The 22,241-nt window shown below is 40.0% G+C and overlaps 1 protein-coding gene across 11 annotated transcripts in view; it reads left to right on the forward strand.

The window, feature by feature from the left end:
- The window catches only part of WASF3 (WASP family member 3), a 132,651-nt gene that overhangs the window by 82,863 nt on the left and 27,547 nt on the right, over nt 1-22,241 (forward strand). For all 11 annotated transcript variants that reach the window (XM_037986891.2, XM_008021781.3, XM_008021786.3 and 8 more), the window contains one exon: nt 4,233-4,375. In XM_037986891.2, the coding sequence (XP_037842819.1) occupies nt 4,243-4,375 (133 nt within the window). In that variant the 5' untranslated portion in view covers nt 4,233-4,242. The remainder of the gene's footprint in view (nt 1-4,232; nt 4,376-22,241) is intronic.

Below are 22,241 nucleotides of genomic sequence, written 5' to 3' on the forward strand. Positions count from 1 at the left end.
ACCACCCACCTATGTGAAAGAAAAGGGGGTAGAGAAACTACTGGGGAGGCTGAGAGAGGCATCAAACCACAGTGCAAACCTGACCCTTGCTGTGGGGAGGAGAGGGGGTTGGGTGTGAGCGAGCTCTCCTGGTCTGCCATGAGGTCTAAGGGAGATTCAGCAGAGCCGTCAGGGAATTCTTGTCTTTAATTCATCTTTGTCAACTTTTCTCAGTTATTTCATCCTGCTTTCTTGCTGCAGACTAGTTTTGTCATTCCCCATTTCATGTGGTGGGAGTTATCCATTTCCGTTGTTGAAGAGAGCAGCCAGACCAAGCTGGATAGCATAGTCCCACCTCCAAATTCCTAGGGAAGGACCCTGGCCCAGTTTCAGCCATGTCTGGGATCTAGTTCACAGCTACGTGAACCAGGTTGTCTCTCTCTAAATTGAGACATTTGCCAGAAAAGCTGGACAAACTACAGACCTAACACTAATAAACACTTTAACCTCTAATAGTCCTAAACATTTCATTAGCAATCATTGTTTTATTCTTCAAAGACAGACTTCGAAGAATGATTCAGATGGGTCATAGTTCTTCCAATAAAGGAATCAAGAGACGTACTTAAGTATTCTGTTGGTGACTAACTGGATTAGTTCGTTAAATGTTTGTTTTTGTAATTGCAAAGTATTTTCAAGGGTAATCACTGATCCAGCATTTTTTCCTTTGACTCTTCCTTGCTCTTCAATTTATTCAAAACTGAATTAGTGTTAGAGAAGATAAAAACTGTCTGGGAGAAGAATACATTTGTTAGAGTACTGCTATGCTTTGGATATGGTTTGTCTCCATCAAAACTGATACTGAAATTTGATCCCCCCAGTGTGGCGATGTTGGGAGGTGTGGCCTAGTGGAAACCCTTATGAATAGATTAGTGCTTTCCCTGTGTGGTAAGTTTTCACTCTTGTGGGGATGGATTACTTCCTGTGAGAGTGGGTTGTTAAAAAGAGTCTGGCTTCCTTGGTTTCTGTTTCTTCTCTCACCGTGTGATCTCTTTGTGTACACCCACTGTCCTCCTATTTTCTACCATGAGTGGAAGCAGCCTGAGGCCCTTACCAGGTGCAGCTGCCCAGAATCACAAGCCAAATAAACCTCTTTTCTTTATGAACGACCCAGTCTCGGGTACTCTGTTATAGCACCACTAAACTAAGACAGGTAATTGGCACTGAATTTGAAAGCCATAAAAATCATTGCTACATGATTAGAACTTTAAAAGAAGAGCTGCAAAGCCCTCTTCTAAGTTGTAGACAGGTAGCATGGCCTCTGTCTGGTGTCTTTTGTATTCATACAGGCATAGGAGCTCCAAATAGAGGTTTAACGAACGTGAGAAATGAAGGCTGGGGATTAATTAGTCAAAGCTGAAATCCTGGAACAACAATGTGTGAAGTACCCCAAGGGAAGGCCAAAGAGAAATATATATGTAAATGTCTCTGACTGTACAGTCAGCAAACATTTTTTGAATAATCAGGTTGTGTCGAGGACTGTTCAGGGCATCGTGGGGAACACCGAATTCATGGACTCAGTCCCAAATTCAGGCAGCTTATAGTTCATCCGAGAAGAAGACAACTGTCAGTCCTGCCTCTGCCAGGCATAGACACTCCTACAGTTTGCTTGGGATGGTAAATGGGGAAATGAATGAAGTGCCGACATATTTTCCCTTCCGAATCCCTCTCAGAGCTCCCTGTTGTTCTAAAATAGAGTGTATTTATAGAAAATGTGAGATATAGTGAAGCCAACAGATTAGGAGACAATTGCCATAGAAAAGATAGCTTGTTACCACAGTTCCCAAGAGGAGGGGTCACACCACACCACGCAGGGCCACATAGAAAGCCCAGGGTCCGTCAGGAGGCAGAGCGGGAGGGGGAACTGTGGACCGGAGCCCTTTTTGTGGTTTCTGTGGGAAGCAGTGTACGAAGCAGGGGAAGCGGACTCGGGATTGGCGGGTTTGAATAGTTTTGGTGGGCTGTCAGCTTGGGGGCTGTTTCTAGTTGTCTAGTAGTTTGGCCATGGGGTGATTTGCAGTGGGTAGTGGCTGGGAGTGTTAGAGCCTCATGGAGGAGGTGATAGGTGTGTGGGCTCTGGATTGGTTGGTTTGCATTTGAAGAGGGCCCTCTTACGTGAGTTGTTTTCCATCTATTGGAATTAGTAACCCTGGGAGGATGGCACCAAGCTATCCACCCCCATGATCCAGAAGCTTCCCACTGGGCCCCACTTTCAACACCTGATCACATTTCAACATGAGATTTGGAGGGGATAAACAAACTATATCAATAATCTTGTGAAAATGAAAATATATTCCAGTCATTGAATTTCCTAGTATTGTATGAAGATGAGGCTGGTTGTATGATTAGGAGGTTTGAAACTCTATAAACTCCTTAATGGAAAGTTGAGATTTTATTTATCATCTCTTTTTTTTTTTTCTCACTGCAACCTCTGCCTCCTAGGTTCAAGTGATTCTCCTGCTTAAGCCTCCTGAGTAGCTGGGATTACAGGCACCGGCCACCATGCCTGGCTAATTTGTTTTTGTTTTTGTTTTTAGTAGAGACGAGGTTTCACTTGTTAGGCTGGTTTCGAACTCCTGACCTCAAGTGATCCACCCACCTCAGCCTTCCAAAGTGCTGGGATTACAGGCGTGAGCCACTGAGCCCAGCCTATCATCTCCTTTTTGAAGAGAGGGGTGAGGGGGTGAAAGGGATGCCTAGGATGTTGAAGAAGGCTTTCCTGAAGTGTCCGGTGATCCCTGACTCTTTTTAAAGTCTGAGGCACTGGCGCTTGGGGAGATTTTGACAGGTGTTAACTGCCTGGCTGGCAGTTTCAACAGGGGAAAGCCTCCCTCCCCGGTGTTCATATTTGTAGATCTTTTCTCTTCAAATATTCCCCAGGAAGGAATGTTCCAGTCTTTTTGGATGGGAGTAAAAGCCAGGCTGCCAGTTTCTAGGAGCCAAGTGGAACAAGGGGTCAGGGAAACTGTCTCACCAGTCATTGTAGACTTTGATTTAATTTCCTGTTTCCAGTACATTTCCTCCCCCTACCTTTAGCTATGCCTGGAGTCCCAAGTTCAAATTCTTCAATTTACCTTTCTTTTCCAGAGAGGAAAACATCCTGGGTTGGCTGGAGGAGGGGCAGCCCAGGAAAGGAGAAGGCATTCTTAAATGGAGTTTTAAAAGCCACCCCTCCTGTTTTATCTTCCCTCAATTCCAGTTTTGCACTTACCTGGTGCCTCCTACTCCTGAGCCCTTTTGTAGGGAGGGGGAGGTTCTGTGGCTCAGGTGGGCTTACTTGCTTGGGATGGTAAATGGGGAAATTCACCTGCTGCCCCCAGTTAGCAGTCTAGGTGTACCACAATGCCAGAGGTTTGTCTAGGTCCAGTTGCCTGCCACACAGAAAGCCAATCACTGAGACAATGAGTGTTGCCAGGGAAGAAAGCTTTGATTGGGTGCCATAGCTGAGGAGATGGGAGATAAGCCTCAAATCCATCCTCCTGACCTACTAAAATTAGGGGTTTATATAGCAGGAAGAAATGTAACCATACATTAAAAAAACAGGAATTAGGGAGAGATAAGGAAGGGGAATTGGTCAACAGGAACAGGTGGTCTTAGGCAGTCATGATGGGTGAGGAGCCTGACTTCTCATGGTCCAGATGAGATGACCTAGTAAGTTTTAGTTTTTTAATACTACCTGGAAGGCCTGATGGATGGTTGCCTAAAAAAGCAATTCAGATAAGACAAATGTAACTTGATCAGGTTTCAGGACTCAGAGGGTCAATTTCTATGTTTATTCAAAGAAACCATAAACACCAGTTCTGTGGGACAACTGGGGTGATGTCACAGTGATAGCCTTTCCTGTCTCTTAATCTGGTTAAGTGGCCTCAGGTTTGTGGCTTTTGTCTCCTCTCTTGCTCTTGGTACATGTGGACTTTCTACCTTTCCTCTCGCTCCTCATTTCAGTGAAGAAAAAGGTCAGAAATATGGCATGTATTATTTTTCTATGAAGTGAGATTATACTATGCATATACCTTCAGGATCTATAAAACTCACTAAAGTAATTCACTATTTGTTGCATTTTAGCTGATTCTGTCACATAGAAATTTTAGGATACTGAAAATTCCTGGAAAATTATCCATTTTCAAGGGGGTTAAAATTCCTGATTTGTTAAAATGTGAATATGAGCTTATAAAGAATGTCTTTTCAATTTTCAGATTGTGAGCCATGCCTTTGGTGAAGAGGAACATTGAGCCCCGGCACTTGTGCCGGGGAGCTCTGCCTGAAGGAATTACCAGCGAACTTGAATGTGTGACCAATAGTACTCTTGCCGCTGTCATACGCCAGCTGAGCAGTCTGAGTAAGTCATCTTTTTTCTGATCACCAGTGACATTACCTTTTTGTTAGCAAATTGATTTTAATAGTTGCGTATTGTCCAAAGAAGAGATTGCAGCTTTAAGGAAAAGAGTCTTTCTCCTTCTGTATGTCCCAGTGTGAAATTGACCACCGCACCCATACTGGGCTTGTGATGCTTAACTTCAGGCAATGAAGATGTGATGCTGTTACCAACTCAAAAATTATTAGATAAGATCAAATGTGCAGATTTAAAATAGTGTTAATTTTTAAAAGCTTTTGAAAATGAAGATAATTGGTAGTTTTTTTTTAACTACTGATTATTATGAATTGTTTTGTTAAACTTGAATAGGACCAATTGTTTTGTTTTTTAAGTGTAGTAGATTGAAAACTAGTTAACACCTGTGATATGCCTGGCACATAGTACCTACTCAACAAATATTTGTTGATTGAATGACATCCCAAATGAACCATAGTGTAAAGCCAAACGATAGATTTGCCGATTTTAACCAACTAAAAGTTAAAATGCAGCTACTGACTTCCAAATTGAGGTGAACAGATCAGCTGATTATTGTATGTATATGGTACCATGTATGTATTTGCACGCGTAGATGTATGGCAAATGCAAGCATGGGAAGAAAAGGCTGCTTCTTATTCTGATTTTGAATATTAACATTAAATATCCGAAGAATATTTTATAAGACTCAAATATGCATGAGAATGCTTTTTCCTTCAAAGCTTTTTGAAGTTGCACTATTTTTCCCCTAACTTTTACATTTATTTCGTGATCTCGTTTTCTCACTTCATCCTACTCCTTTTCAGTTTAGATGGTTTATGTGGCATTTTTGGTGACAGGTTTTCACAGTTAAATTTTGCTGAAACTCTGTTAATAACTAGAAACTCTTCCATGAAATGTCCCATATTGGTAGCCTCAAGCAAAGGGCAAAATTTTTTTTAACTCAATTACTTTTATTTATTTTGAAGAAATGCTGCAGATAAGTATTGGTTTCTTTAATAGAATTGTACTGTATTGTTACTGACATATTTTTAATAATATCTGTAATCATTAGCTAAGGCAAAAGTATGTAAGGAAGTTACATAAAATGTTTTTTAAAATAAAATTTTTCTGAAATCTAAGCTCTATTATAATTGATTTTTGGTAGTGGTTATTGATAAAAATATGCAAATTCACATAATTACATGAGGACTCCTTGTAAATTATTGAAGGGTAAAATTGTTTGTCTTTGTATTTATTTTTGTAGGAATGCTTTTAGTCTTTTGTTTTGATGGCTGAAATGCCTGTTGGCACAAAGTGTAAGTGATGAAAGCCAACGTAAACTGTCAGAGTTTTAATAATCTGTATCTCATGCTGTAATATTCAGCGGAGTGTTGTATTAATTGTGTTTATGCTGTTTGCTTGGCCACGGTCTCCTGAAAATGAATCTGCCCACACAGTATGCCTTGTTCTACATGGCCCTTCTGGTAAATAGAATAGTAATAGCCCCTCCAGATATGGCCATGTCCTTATCCTTGGAACCCGTGGATGTGGTATGTTATGTGTAAGAGGGAATTAAGGTTGCTGTTCATCCTGGTTTACCTGGTTGGGTTCAGTATAATCCACAAGGGTCCTTTAAATGGGAAAGGAGGGAGGAAGAAGAATTAGCACCAGGGTGACGTGATGTGGGAAAGACCCAGCTGCCATTGCTGACTTTGAAGATGGAAGAAGGGGCCATGAGCCAAGGAATGCAGGCAGACTCAAGAAGCTGGAGAAGGCAAGGAAATTGATTCTCTCCTGAAGTCCCCAGAAAGAACACAGATCTGCCAGTACCTTAGTTTTAGCCCAGTGAAATTCATTTCTGACTTCTGACATCCAGAACTGTAGGATAATCATTTGTGTTACTTTAAGCTGTTACGTTTGTGGTAATTTGATACAACAGCAATAGGAAACCACTCTAGTTTTGGTTGTGTTTTGTGCCACCCTATCCACTGTAGCCTCATGATTGGACCACAGGTGGGAACCTGCCTAGTGGATAGTCAGTTCTGAGTTAGGCTACTGCAGTGCGTCTCAGCCTGGCTTCTCTATCAGAATCACTTGGGGAGCTTTAAAACAGGATTCTAGGAATCACCCCAGAGATTGTGCTTCTGGTAAGCACCAGAGATGACCCACAGAATTAGATACACATGTGTCTGGATTGAAGCGATGAGCTGGGTCAGTCAGATCCTTTCAGGAAGTTCGAACTAAGAAATGCAGTGAATTTGCTGGTCTCTTATGGGACCTACAGCTAAAATGTCATCTGGGGCTGAAAAAGCCATAATGACCACCTGTTAGGCAAAGTTGTGGGAGGGGGCAAAACCCAGGAGGAAACCGAAGGAAGCCAGTTGGTGAGGAAAGGCAAAAGAAGGATGTACAAAGAGAAGCAAGAGCGTGAGCGAGACCGCGAGGCCCACAAGGTGGAGGCAGCAGCTGTTTCTAGACCTGCCCAGGATGGCTTTCCCCTCCCATTTGCCGTACAGGGCTTGGGTGTCCTCACAGTGACCCTTCCTCACTTCAGGTTCCTTGAGTGCATCTGGGGCTTACAACCCAGAGAGCCTTACAGAAGGAGGGGCACAGTGATATATACTGCCAAGGATGTAATTTTGGAAAATGAAGATAACTGAGTGCAATGAACTGTGTCTCCCAACAATTCCGCGTTGAAATCCTAATCCTGATTGTGATGGTCTTTAGAGCTAGAATTTTTGGGGAAGTAAGAGGTCATGAAGTAGAGTCCTCATACATAGGATTAGTGCCCTTATTAAAAAGTCCTGAGAGAGATACCTTGCCCTTCTGCCTAGTGATGCCGTAGCAATGAGGCACTGTCTTGAAGAAGGGAGAGCAACCCTCTCTAGACATCAAATCTGTTGACACCTTGACTTTGGAATTCCCAGCCTCCAGAATTGTGAGAAATCAATTTGTATTGTTTGTAAGCCACCTACTCTGTGGTCTTCTGTTATAGTACGTCAAATTGCCTGTGACACTGAATTACTGATTGGTGATAGAATATCAAAGTAGATTATCTGTAGTTTATTAGTGTTTATTCATTCAGCATCCCTCTAAGTACAGGAGACAGCAAATAACTTTGAATTGGGTTCTACTTAGAAATTAACCACATTTATAATTTAAAAAATAATTGATAAGTCACATCAACATGATTATAAAGTAGGAAACAGATATGCAGTTATTACAACCTGCTATAAGACAGCACTAGCACATAGTAAATGACATTAATGTTTTGCATGAATCTTTAGTTGTTTGTGGTTTCCCACTTGGTATTAATATATTACAGGGGATGAGGAAAGTTATATGCAAATGTATATGAGCTAAAGTTGTTAGGAAGAATAAGAGAATTTAAAGGAATGTTTTTATGTTATTTTTAAATTTTGTAATCATTCATCAGGTGTTTAAAAAAATTTAGGAATGTATGAACCTATAATATTAAAAGTCTTCTTTTACAGTGTATTCATTCCTATGATAAAGTCAAAACATAATCATTTTTTAAATTCCTTTGAGTACCTACCTGGCCGTTATTGAGTGGGTTCAAATGAGAATGGATCATCTGAATCTTCCCTGCTTCCCTGCTCACCCCAACACCTGTGTCACTCCCCTCCCACCCTTATCTCCACTCCCCACAGTAGAAAATCATTTTCAGGTACAGGTTGGGATAGATGATGTACAATTACCTGCTTCCTGTAAGTGATACAGAGGGGGACTAGACTTTCTCTACATATGTATCTTAAGGGAAACACCAGCACAACTTAGGGATTTGCCTTGAGCCTACAAGGGTCATCCCTGCTTGAGCAGCGGGGACTTGCCCTGGGAGACCTACTGTGAAAACCCAGGGCACCTAATTGTTCTAGGGAAGGAAAAACAGACCAGGACTCCACAGGAAGTTTCTTTGGTGTTTTCTAAATAGGAGGAGAATTACCTGATCATTCTGATTTTTGTCACATTTATGGAGACAGTTCAGGGTTATGAGGATTTAAATGACTTTGCATAAAGCAAAAAAAGTATCTGGTCTTAGATAGCAAATGGAATTCTGAAGGTCGTACAGCTTTACATAACTTTTGGGAAATCTGTAGGTTTTTAGCTCTGGGTATGCTCTTACTACATCCAGATCAGACACTTGACTTCAAGGGCCAGAAATTTGTCAGCGTTAAATTTTTAACAGGCTTTTTAGGGAATTGAAATCTTTCCAGTGAGACTATATTGAATTTAGTAACAGTCATAGGGATGAAAGAGAGGAAATTTGTAACATGAATGACCATATAGTTTAAAAAGATCACCAGTTTCAAAGGTTTGTCCAATAAATTTTTTTAAGTCTTTCTTAATTTTCAGATTTTTTTCTTTGAGTGTTACTTCTGATACAGTACAGTGTGAGCAGTCAGAGTGGCCGGGGGAGGAAAGCCGCTTGCCAGACAGTTTTAGGTGTGTTACTTGGTTTTCCAGCTAGGGAATTTCATTATCTTTTTCTTCAAATAATGACAGTTTAGTGTAGCAATTAACATTAAACTAGGAGTGCTTTTTCATCGTTTTCCTTGATTAATCTGAATGCTCTTGTTCCTGTCAGCTAGTTGGTCAATTAAAATCACAGTATCTTGTAATCAAATTCCTACTGATATTGTGATGTAGTTTCAATATAATTTGCTTAAAAAGGAGATGACATTTTTGCCAAGATGACAAAACTTCTTTTTAATACTTCATAAGTTTGATTTTGCTACTTTTTTTTTTCTTTGTTCTTGTGATAATAGCTGTTTCTGCCTCCTCCCCCTTAAAATTCTTCTCAGGATGTCACAAAGAAAAGAGTTAGAACTTTAGTGAGCCCTGCCAAAAAAAAAAAGTTTGGGTACGTTAATGGTACTGTTAAGATAACATAGAAAATTTAGCACAGAAACACACAAAAGAGTCAACTTTACAAAATTCCATTAATCAGAAAAAATTATTTGTAATACTTTGAACATATCTTTATACAGATGGTATCTCATTGTACATATGGTTTTATAGCCTGTACTTACTGTATAGTAAGTGTATGTATTGATTCTTATAAGACACATTTTTGAATAGCTGGAGATTATTATATTGATACACCATAATTATTTAACCATTTTACTAATGTTGGACATATAGTTGTTTATTTGTAGGGGAACACTATTATAAATTCTTATTCAAAATAATTACATACATCTCTGGTTATTTTTGATTTTTTAAAAAAAGATTTCTTATGTCTGAGGAGTCATCAGGCTTCCTCATAACGAGCAAAGATAGTCATCACAAATAGCCCACAATTCTGTGACTCCGTTAATTTTAAATATGCTTCTCTCTTTACAAATCATTATAAAATCTATTTTTATTTAATTTTCATGTGTGGAGTAATTGTACAAATGAGAAAGGAAGTCTGTGTTCTTCTGAAAGGTTTCTAAGTGATTGTTTTTATTAATGCTCCTTAAGATAGACGTCGTGTTTCCCAGTAAACCAAATGCACTCTCCTACGTTGGCTTTATATAAGTGGATCTGAAATTTGGAGGTGTGTTAAGTAACATAAGTGCAGTTCTACTCAGGACAGAGATTTTAGTATTTTAAAGGCATGTGCTGAATAAATTTCTTGGATGATTTAGCCAAACAAGATTCTGGGGGAGAAGAGGAGGATAAAACACAGTTTATGAAGGAACTAGATTATAAGTACATTTCTATACAGTTTGAGGCTAGGGTTGTGGATAAGTTAAGGTAAAATATATTGAGGTATCTGGACAGAAGTTTACCGGAAGGAGCACAGCAAGAATTTAAGAATATTGAATGCTGTGAACTTCGTTTTTGCATCTCTCATGAACAAAGAAAGCCAGTGCAGGTAAGTAAAAAGTAATGTGTACTTAGGAAACCAGAAGATAGAATTCTGTCAGCAGGAGAATTGAAGGCAAGTATAAGAGCCCGACCACCCCGACAAAGGCAGGATTATAGGGGTTTACAGACTCTCCTGACCCACCTTGTGACCCGGAATGTCAGAAATACTTCCTTAAGGGTATTGTAGGAGTAATTATTAGTTAGGTTGTTTTTTATTTTTCCTTCCTCCATATGGATTTTAATACAGCAAGATTTAGTGCATCATAATTCTTAAGAGCACAAGTTAGAGCAGTTCTAGCTATCACTAAATTTATCTGGTTGTATCATCTCTCTCGTTGTATTTCATAGAATTGTATCTCATATCAGGTACATGATTGTGATTATCAGCAGCCTAAAGTAGTAGTCTTCCTTAAAAGACACCCTTTTAAAAAGGGAGTGAACATTCTCTGCTTTAATCTACTATTCTTTTACACACATTGTCTGGCAAAATAAATATAAATATAAATATGAGATAGATAGAAAAGGAAAAATATGTGACCTGTAATCAAGAGAAACAGAACTCAGTCAGTAGAAGCAAGACCCATAGATGACTCCAATTTGGGAAATAACTGGTAAGTACTTTAGAGTAGTTATGAAGAATTTATTGAAGGGGCATCCAGTTTCTGGTCTGGCTTTATAGAACTTGGAAGTCACTCACGTCTACACAGTAAGAGGAAGCTCAGTAATCTGGAAACCAACCTTTTGAAAGATCCATCAAAGAAATGAAGTTACAGGACAAACTGATGCCCCCAAATTTGAAAACACAGAAACCCATGAACAGAAAGCCTTGTGGGAACCATTTCAGGGTTGCAAAAACTTGGTGAGTTGCTGGAGGCTCAATGAGGACAAGTTTGAGAGTTGGAAGCTCCAGAGGGGCCCAGTCAGAGGGGCTTCCACACTTGTGTATTTTACTGCGAGCAACCTTACCAGGTTCTTACACTGAAGACTGGAGAAAAATCTCTGTTCGTCCATTCAGGGGAGAGGGGAATGGACTTGAAGCCCAAAACATCTGGGTGTAGTGGCTCACACCTGTAATCCCAGCACTTTGGGAGGTCGAGGCGGGTGGATTATGAGGTCAGGAGTTCAAGACCAGCCTGCCCAAGATGGTGAGAACCCATCCCTCCTAAAAAAATACAAAAATTAGCCCGGCGTGGTGGTGGGCGCCTATAATCCCAGCTACTCGGGGGGCAGAGGCAGAGAATTGTTTGAACCCAGCAGGCGGAGGTTGCAGGGAGCAGAGATTGCACCACCACATTCCAGCCTGGGCAACAGAGTGAGACTCTGTCTCAAAAAACAAAACAAAACAAAACAAAACAAAACAAAAAACAACAGCAACAACAAAAAAAATGCCCAAAACATTTGAGTCTTTTTAACCTGCCTGCCCTCCAAAGAAATTATTTCATTAGAGTCTAACAGACTGAGATTTTACCAGAGCTTGACAGACCTGGTTGGAGGGAGATACACAACTCCAGTCCCTTCTGGTCTTCCTGCCTAACCTGAGGGGAAGTGGGAGTGAGACCCAGGGTCCCAGGCTCATTAGAAGACAGACCCCAGTCATAGGACTGTGGAACACTCCCTTTTCACACCCAGCCCCCTACCCCCTGACACCTTACCAGCGCAGCACTAAGGGCCTGTGTACTGGGATTCCTTTCACCTTGTGTGTCTTGTCTGGTTTTCATCAGAAAATCACAAAGCGTACTAAAAGGCAAAAAACGCAGTTTGATGGGACAGAGCTAGCATCAGAACCAGATTCAGATATGGGAGGAGTATTGGCATTGTCAGACCAGGAGTTTAAAAGAACTATGATTAATATGCTGAGGGATCTAATGGAAAAGTAGACAACATGCAAGGACAGATAGGTAACGTCAGAGAGATGGAAATTATAAGAATCAAGAAAAATATATTGAATGTAGTGCAAAAGTCGAACAACGTGTGAGGAAATCGCAGTTTCAGCAGAGAAATGGAAATCATTTTTTTTTTGTTAATGCTAGAACTGAAAAATACAGTATCAGAAAGAAAGAATTCCCTTGTGGGGACCTAATAGCAGACAGGACACAGCAGAAGTGATTGGTGAACTTGGAGACAAGTTAATAGAAATGATCTAAACTGATTCACAAGAGAAAATGAATTTAAAAAAGAAAGCAACAACAAAAGTTTAGAGCATCCAAAGTACAGGACCATATCAAATGGTCTGACACATACGTAATTGGAATTCCAGAACAAAAGGAGAAAAAGAGAAGGAATAGAGCAGAAGAAGTGATGGAAGATAAGTTTTGAATATTGATGATAGATATCAACTAACAGACACAAGAAGCTCAGCAAAGTATAAAGTATATGGAAGGTATAAAGTATACAGAAGTATAAAGAAAACCACATCATAATAAAATTGCTAAGGAGGCCAAGGTGGGTGGATTACTTGAGGCCAGGAGTTCGAGATCAGCCTGGCCAACATGATGAAACCCCATCTCTACTAAAAATACAAAAGTAGGCTGGTACGGTGGTGCACGCCTGTAGTCCCAGCTACTTGGGAGGCTGAGGCATGAGAATGGCTTGATCGTGGGAGGCAGAAGTTGCAGTGAGCTAAGATCATACCACTGCACTCCATCATAGGCAACAGAGCGAGACTGTAAAAACAAACAAACAACAACAAAAAAAACAAAAAAATTTTGCTGAAGGAACAAAGATAAAGAGAAAATCATAAAAGAAGCAAGAGGAAAAGTATACATTATGTAAAAGAAGGGAACAATGTTAGGGATGACAGCTGACTTGTCATCAGAAACATTGGACCAGAAAACAGTGGATAAGTGCTAAAAGAAAGAAAATTGTCATTCTATAATTCTATAGTCGGTGAAAATATCTTTTAAAAATGAAAGACATTTTGTTCAGACAAAAATCTCGGAGAATTAGTCTTCCAGCAACCTGTACTACAAACAGTTCTTAGGCTGCAGGGAAATGATACCATTTGGAAACCTGGATCTGCAGAGAGTCCAGATTACCAGAAAAAGTAAATAGGGGATTAAATAGAAAAGGTCATCAATGATTAGGTCTATGTCTGCTTAGAAGACTAGTAACTGTTTCAAATTTATGGCATTTATAATCTGTGTAACAGTAAAATATGTGGCAGTAAATGCTGAGTGTGAAAGTGATAGACTTACACTGCTGTGTTTTACATTGTTTATGAAATATGTTATTTGAAAGTAGAGATGAGTTAAGGGCACATAGTATAATTTCTAGTAACCATCAGGAATAACATATAGATATCAAGCAAAATCCTAAAAGAATGTTTTGATTATCCCAGAAGACAAGAAAGGAAGAACAAAGGAAGAAGGAACAGAAGGGCTAAATGGAAAACAGTCAGATGATAGATTTAATCCTAACCACATCAGTAGTTTCTTTAAATAGAAACATTTTAATCTCTTAAAAGGCAGAGATTATCAGGCTAAATTAAAAAGTGAGACTAAAATACTTGGCATTTTGAGGATGAAGACATTGATTTAAAGAAAGTTAATGAAAAAATATGCCCTGCAAATGCAAGATATAAGAAAGCTGGTATGGTTTTGTGAATGTTAGATAAAGTAGACTATAAAACAAATAAGCCAGGACCTTTAATGGTGATAAAAGAGTCAAGAACACAGAGCTTTAAATGTATATGTACCTAATAAGAGGGCTGCAAACTACATGAAATAAAAATAGAACTGAGGGGCGAGGTAGGCAAACTCAAAATCATAATCGGAGATTTTAACGAGTACCCCTCAGTAATTGAAAGAACAAGTGGACAGGAAATCTGTAAGGATATGGGGATTTGAACAATATACCAGCCAATCTGACTTAATTCATCTTTGTATACCAAACTCCCAAGTTGTAGAATACACATTCTTTTAATTTCTCATGAAACGTATACCAAAACGGGGCATCTGATAGGCCATAAAATAATAAGTTTAAAAAGATTAATATACAGAGGGTGATGATAATGGGATAATTACAATCTTTTTCGATAATTCTCAAATATTGGAAAATCAAACAGTATTTAAAAAATAATCCTCGGGTCAAAGAAAAACTCAAAAGGGAAATTAGAAACGATTTCTAACCATGTGGTAATGAACACAAAATACCAGTGTATTTGTGGGATAAGTGTGTAGAGAAGAATTTGTAGTGTTAAATGGTTATGTTAGAAAAGAAGAAAGGTTTAAAATCATGAGCCCATGCCTTAGGTGGGCCCTTGGTGTTGCTCTGCACTCCTGTTGTAATCTCTGTGTTAATTAGTTTTTGTGCTTAGTTGCCTATTTCATGTCTTTCCACCTCGTACCCCCCCCACTCTGCTGATGACTGTGCTTCTTATTTCACTGGTATAAGAAAAGCAATCAGAGGAGCAGTAAAGGTCTCCCTCTGACACACTGCACGCTGATAGACCCTGTACCCATGTGTCCTGCTCACCCTCCCTTAAATGGACAGGCTGTTCCTGCTCCTATCCAAGCATCTCCTCCAGCTGAGCACTGGATTCCATACCCTCAGGCTCCTTCCAGGCTACATGCACCTTCTGTCTTCTCTGTATTTTCTTTTCCCCTTCTTTCTGTGTCATTCTCATCAAGTATAAATATGTAAAGAAATCTCCCAATTTGAGTACATTTCAAATCATCCTCTCTCTCTCATCCATTTCTTGCTCCCACAGCAAGATTCCTTGAAGGATGTATTCATATTCTATATCCCACATTGTCTGTTGTCCCCATTGAGATTTCATCACACTCATGCTTTTGAAACTGCTCATTGGCATGACCAGTGACTTGCATACTGCTGAAATCCAGTGGCCAGGCTGCCTTGTTACTTCATCTGTTACTGGCATGCGACTCACAGATAACTGCCTCCTCTGGAGAAACTCTCTTCACCTGCACCGTGGTCTGCCGCCCCACTCTGGTGTTTTTCCTGCCTCACAAGCTGTTCTTTGTCTCCTCAATGATCTTCCCCACTTGGCTCTTCTCTGCCTGTTCTCATTTACTAAGTGACCTCGTCAGGTCCCATGGCTCAAAATAACATCTTTATGCTGATGATGTTCAAATGCATGTCTTCAGTTCTGACCTGTCTCCTAGTTTCAGACTTACATACAACTCTACAACTGTCCACTCAATATCTTCACTTGGATTTCTAATAGGTATCTCTAATCCCACATGTCTAAAACGGCAACTACGATTTCTTTCTTTCCCAGCCATCCCCCATCTGTCTTAGCCAGTGGAAGCTGTCCTCTTACAGTGCTTTTGATTATCTTCTTTCTCTCATATCAGAGACATCCAGTCCAATAATGGATGAGATCAGTCATCTTCAAAATGTATAGCAATTCTGTATGCCTGTTAGCTGCCCCGATGTCACTATTCCGATCCAAGTCAGTATGCCTCTCGCCTTCTGTCCGATTTCCAGTCACTCCAGTCACTCCCCTCAACCCCCGCCCCAACACAAAGGGAAGGGCATCTGTTTCTCTGTCCTCTTCTTCTGCCCTTTTCCCCATCACTCACTGGGCTTTAGCCACACTGGCCTCCTTGATGTTGCTCATATACACCAAGCACATATTTGTCTTCTGCCTGGAAGGTTCTTGCCCTAGATATTCATCTTCCCCCTCTTCAGTCAGTTGATACCATCTTATCAAAGAGGCCTTTTGTGACCACTGAAATACCACCACCCACTTCCTTCCACTCTGTTCTCTATAAAAAAAATACGGCTTTATTTTCCCCGTAGTGCTTATTTTCACCAGTCACACTGCTTGTTTATTTTCTGTTTTCCTCAACCATAATATACCCTTCATGAGAACAGGGGCTGTGTCCACAAGTGTATTTCTTCAAGCAACAAGGACAAGGCCTGGTCCACAGTGGATGCTTGAATATTTGCTGAAAAAATGAATACGCTTAATAATCAATGTCTCTTCTTAAAATGCTTAGAAAGAATATTGTAAAGAAGTATTTTAAAAGTTAATTGTAGTTAATTATGGTTGATGTTTCTTTTTATTTTTCTGAATTTTTCAAATTTTCTATCATGAGCATGTGTTTTATAATCAGGATGGTAGCAGTAGAGTCTTTAATTGGACTTTGGGTCATTTTTCTTACTGTTTACTCTCCTATATTTTCTGTATTTCTTACAATAAGCATGTATTGCTTTTATAGGAGAAAAAATAGGTTTAAAAAAGAGGGAAAAAACTTCAAGCCCAATATTATGACTTGTTATTTTATGGAATTCAATAGGAACTGAAATTACAGATACTATAATGAAGTTTCTTTTTTAACTTTTCATTTTGAAATGATTTTAGACTTTAAAAAGATCAAAAACAGTACAAATAATTTCCGTAAGCTTTCACCCAGATTTCCCAGATTTTGTTTTACATTTCTTCTTTTTCTCAGACCTCTCTTCCACTTTCCCACCATACATATGCATGTATGCATATATATTAAAAATGGTCTCTTTTTTTGTTTCCTTTAATCTGAAATAGTTCCTCAGTCTTTCTGTGACTTTTATGACCTTGACGCTTTAGAAGGGAACCAGCATTTATGTTATGGAATGTCCCTTGGTCTGGATTTTCTGATATTTCCTCGTGACTAGATTTAGGATATTGACAGAAATACCACATGGTGATGATGTGTCCTCCCCTGTGCGTTTCATTAGGAAGCTCGTGTGTCTGCTTGTGCCGTAACTGGTGATACTGACTTTCTTCAGTGGATTGATTACCTGAAGTTTCTGTAATGCAAAGATTTTTTTCCCTATGTAATTAAAAAGTATCATATGGGGAGACACTTTGAGACTGTATAAATGTTCTGTTTCCCATCCTTCTTTGAACCCACTGGTCTCAGCATCCACTGATGATCCTTGACAGAAACAGTTGCTGTGGTGGTTGCAGAATGATGATTTTTTTTTGTCATGCCATAATTTCTTCAACATTAGTTAGTTAGCATTCTGCTGCAAATGCTTTCACTTATTTCCCTATTTATTTGCTTGCTCATTTATATCAGTATGGACTGATGGATTATTTTATTCTGTGGTTTATAATCCATTGACTTATTTTGATCCTTACATTTTTCTACATTTGGCTGGTGGGAGCCCTTTCAGACAGGCTTCTGTGTCCTTTTGACATCTCCCCACCAATCTCAGAAGTCAAGTCCTTTGAGCACTTTACTCTTTCTAGCACAGCAGTGCATTCTAGGCTCATGTGGTTTTCTACCCTCCGCCGTGGAGTCATTTTCCCAAGAAACCTGTTTCCTTTTAGTGGAGAACAAAAAGCCAAAATCTTGACAAACCGAGATCTAGGTGCTAGTGTGTGTGCTGAAATTTATGCAAGCTCTAGTTATGACTGCTCTTTTGTTCCCCGGGAAGGACTCATACAAGATAACTTGGTTGTTTCCAGTAAATCTTCACTTTTAAATACAGCTGAAAAATCCATGTACAGTTTTTATGCTTTGGCAATTTAGAGGTGTGAGATAAAGTCAAAATATTAGTGATTTTCTTTATACTTCGTTTTCCAAAGTAAGAAAAGTTTCTTTCAAGCTATTCATGTATTTAAACAACTGAGTATAGTTTCGTAAACAAATTAAAACATTTACCTTTCTCTTTACCTAAACTCTCATTACCTAAAACTCTCTTTACCTAAATTCTCTTTACCTAAAACTCTCCAGAATTTAGAAACTATTTATCAGTGGCTAAGGCCAAAATAACTGTCACCCAGTTACTAAAAATAATTCATTATTCAAAAAATAACATATAATTTTGTGTCATGACCGACCCCATATTGCTGACAATCTGGCCAGCCTACAATAAAAAACAGTTATTTTTCCCCACCAAGAAACATGACTTCCTGGAATAAACTTTCCCAACACCAAGAAATAAAAAAAGGTCTTATTCTAACCCAAACAAATATTAATCATCAGTACTTCTATAAAAATTTTTAATTTAAAAGTGCAGTTAGTATACAAATATATCCCAATTTTGTTAGTTATGTTTTCTCTGATCTATAACTCACTTTTATACTATTTAAATTATTTACTTTATTTTAAATAAATACTACCATATATAATCTATAGTTCCTTGTAATAGTCCCATTAAAATATATTAGTTACAGAAAAAGATGACATCAAGCAAAAAACGAGATCATATGAATTAAAAAAATAAATACAGTCCAAAACGTGTTTTCTAATAAATAGACAAGTATACACACCAAACCCGATACTCATTCCTTACGACTGTGACAACTGTGACTAAAGACTGTGGACTTGCCTAGCCAAGAACCTTCCCGACTACATAATACAATCACTGCTGCTCTTGTAGATACAACCAGAGGGTGGAATTATGACCAGAAGGGGGAACTTGTGAGCCCTTTGCTCATTCTCTTGGCTTGCCAGCAGAATTTCACAAAATCCCTTGTCAACAAAACTTCACAAAGTGCCTGACTCAAGGACTGAGAGCAGCCCTCTGGAAGAATGCCCTAAAGATGATACACGGGGTAGAGCGCGGGTTCCCGCATCCCCTGCCTCAATCACTGCATTGTCCAAAAAAGGTGAATCGATAATCCTAGCCCTTGTCTTCTCCTCTGCAGAAGATAATGTCTAATGATTTTGCTTTTATCGTGTATAACCAGATGTATCCTCACATTTTACTCTATTGTAACGTCTATTAGGTTGGTACAAAAGTATTTAATATAACTTCTAAACACATTTGATGTACCTGCTAGACACAGGCAGGGCCACCGTCACTTATATATAAACTGTGGGCCAAAATACTACTTTAAAATAGTCTAACAACTCCTGAGAAGCCTCTCCCGGGTTACATTCCTCAGTAAGACTTACAAATACAACTATTTTTCAAATTCTTCAAAAGCCTGATTTTTCTTTAGTTGACAGAGGCATTTATCTCAACCTGATGTACTTGGACATGAGTTCATGTGGTACTAGTAAGTCCAGAAGTGGAACCCTTGTCAACAACGTATGAATAAATTGCATTTACCTCAACGTGGTCCGTAATTCAGAATTAGTTTAGCTATTAATGGACTTGCCGTTGAAAGAGTGAGTAGAATTCAGCTTTTCAAATCATTTGCTGTTTGCAAAACTGAAGGCTATAATTATAACACTTCATTCTTATTCATCAGAAAATATAGCTCCTTCCATTTTTTTCTCTTCAGACACTTGTCAGCTTTCAGCAGCTGGCAAAATATTAATTATGCAAGTCTTTAAATTTTATGTCCCTTTATAAATTGAGAACTTCTGAGTGGAAATGCAGTATCAGTTGCATGTTTTTCAAGTAGGGTTAGGCATCAGACATAGAGGCAAATGTTGCCTGTCCTTTTCTGCTTATACAGCATTGAGCTGAGAGTACATGGTGGTGTTCTCAATAGTCGTTGCTGTGCTTTGAGAATATTGCTGTCACTTTTGCAAGAGGCCATGGGATACACTCCCATATTCTTGGTATATATGCTGTCCCTATTAATTAGTTTTCTGTACAGCCGAAGGGGATGGAATGGGAGCTTTTAAGTTACACTGGAGTATGTGTGTATATATAAATTTATTTTAAACTGTGAATGGTCAAGCAGAAACACAAAAATTGGTTTCATTTTGTGACTATGTCAGACATTGAGAAGTAAAGAACTGATAGACTTGAATGTGAAGCATTCGGAACATGGTGTTCATCTACAGATCACCCAGCATTTCACCAAATGGATTCTATAAAACAGTAGTTTTGAAATATGTTATTAGGTGTTTCCAGGCCCAGTCGCTATAAGAACATGATATGTGAGATGCTTCTCTTGCAGATTGCCAGTGCACATTAGCTTATTAATGACTTTGAGACACCCCAAGGCATAGAAACATGTTTAATCCTTTAGCTCCTCATTGCCCAGCCTTCCTTGAGCAGGAAGCATTTGTACACTTTGTGCTTGTTAGCAAGAAACACTGGCATAGATCATGTGCTTTTCATTCAGCTGGTAGTTGTTGAGCACTGGCTGAGCACAAGCAGTGCAGAGGTGAAAGGCAGAGCTCCAGCTCTCCTAGAGCTTAGATGAATGAAGGCAAGATTAGAGTTCTCTGACGAGTCCTGTGATCCAGGTCAGCTCAGGGCATTGTGGAGCACAGAGGGGGGCAAATGCTCTTACAGAGCCCAGTCTGCATCCTGAGTTAGCCAGGACTCAGTTCTTGTGTTTTTATTCACTTATTCTGAAATCTTTTCTGAGTACCTACTACAGGCCAGGCATGCTCTAGACATTGGAGACTGATGAAGCAGTACACAGAGCTAAGGGGAATCCTTGTCTTTGTGGATCATATGTTCTAGTGATGGGAGACAGACAAGAAACAAGATGAATACATACAAGTGCATAATTTATTACTTGGTGATTAGTGCTAAGCAGGAAAATACAGCAGAGCAGGGATAAGAGGGGTGTGTGATCACATGTGGGATGAGGTGATGGCATTTAGCCAGGGCTGCTAGGAAGTCCTCACTTAGAAGGTAACATTTGGGTGTAGAGCTACATGAAGTGAGGGAGCAAACCACGTAGTCTCTAGAGCAGAAGTGGTCTACACAGAAGGAACTGGAAATGCAAAGAACTCAGGAGAAGGGGGATGCTTGGCATGTCTGAGAAACAGTGAGGAAGCCAGGGTAGTTGGAGTGGGACATACAAGGGAGAAGTTAACAGGAGATGAGGCCCAAAGGTGAACGGAGCTAGGTTGTGTAGGAGCTTATAAGTGGTCATCTGGCCTTTATCTTTTATTCTGAGTGAATTGGTAAGGCATGGAATGGATTTGAACACTCAGAGGAGCAACAGGATCTGAGGCTGGTTTGGACAAGATGGCTGGGGCTGCTTGGTTGAGAGTGTTCTGAGCAGGGGCGTGGATGGAGGCAAGGTTGCTGGAAGACCAATCCCTTGGCAGTTAGGGAGGTCGAGGCGAGTGGCGATTATGCCTTGGGGCAGGGTAGGATCAGGGCAGGTGGTGCCGAGCAGTCAGACCCTGGATGTATTCTGAAAATGGATGTGTATGACAGTTTGCTGGAGAGCCAGTGTGGAGTGTGAGTGAATGAGAGATGGCAAGGATGACCCTAAAGTCTGGGACTGGAGCAACAGGAAGAATGGAGCTGGCTCTTCCAACAGGGGAAGACAGGAGAGGAGCAGGCTTATGAGGGGGTATGTGGACTCCATTCCGGCCAAGTTATATGTTCAGTTATTAGACACCCAGTGGTGCCTCGGTAAGGAGCTTGATACATGTGCCAGGATCTCAGGAAGAGGTCCATCTGGAGGTAGAAATTTAGGAATCGTCAGCATAGAGGAAGTGTTTACAGCCATTAGGCCGGATGAGATGCCTAAATGAATGTTGATGGAAAAGAGAAGAGGTTGGAATATTTAACACAGATCTTTTTTTCTGTGTCAGTAGTTTTTAAAAGTGGAGTTTTTGGAAATATTAAAACACTAGGTTTAGAAGCAGAAGTAATTAGTTTTTGTTTGTTTGTTTGTTTTTGTAGCAAAAAGAACTTTTGTTAAAGAAAAAGAAAAAGCCAAGACCTTGAGCTCTGGGCTCCTGCAGAGTTTTGAGTCTGGGGAGGGAGGAAGCAGCAGAGGGAGTGGAGGGCCCGTGAGGCGGGAGGGCACCTGCAGGCTCTTGGCAGGCAGGCAGGCAGGCCTGGGCATCATGGTCAGCACTGGGCCGTGCCACAAGAGGCTGGATGGGTGAGACCTGGGAACTGGCCCTTGACTTAGCAGGGAGAGATGGTCTGCCGAGTTGGGCCAGCCCTTTCATAGAGTGATAGGGCAAAAACAGGACTGGTGTGGGGTTGGGCAGAATGGGGAAAAGGGCGAGGACAGAGCAGCATGGAGTACTCCGGGGAAGCTTTGCTGTGAAGGGAAGAGAGAAAGAGTATAGGATGAGGAGCAGGGGAAGAGGGAGGGTTTTTTCAGTGCAGAATTCTAGATTTTTATGATTTTCTTCTCCAGGTTTTTTTAAAAAAATTGTGATAA

The sequence above is a fragment of the Chlorocebus sabaeus genome, chromosome 3 (assembly GCF_047675955.1).
Source record: "Chlorocebus sabaeus isolate Y175 chromosome 3, mChlSab1.0.hap1, whole genome shotgun sequence".
Classification (NCBI taxonomy): Eukaryota; Metazoa; Chordata; class Mammalia; order Primates; family Cercopithecidae; genus Chlorocebus; species Chlorocebus sabaeus.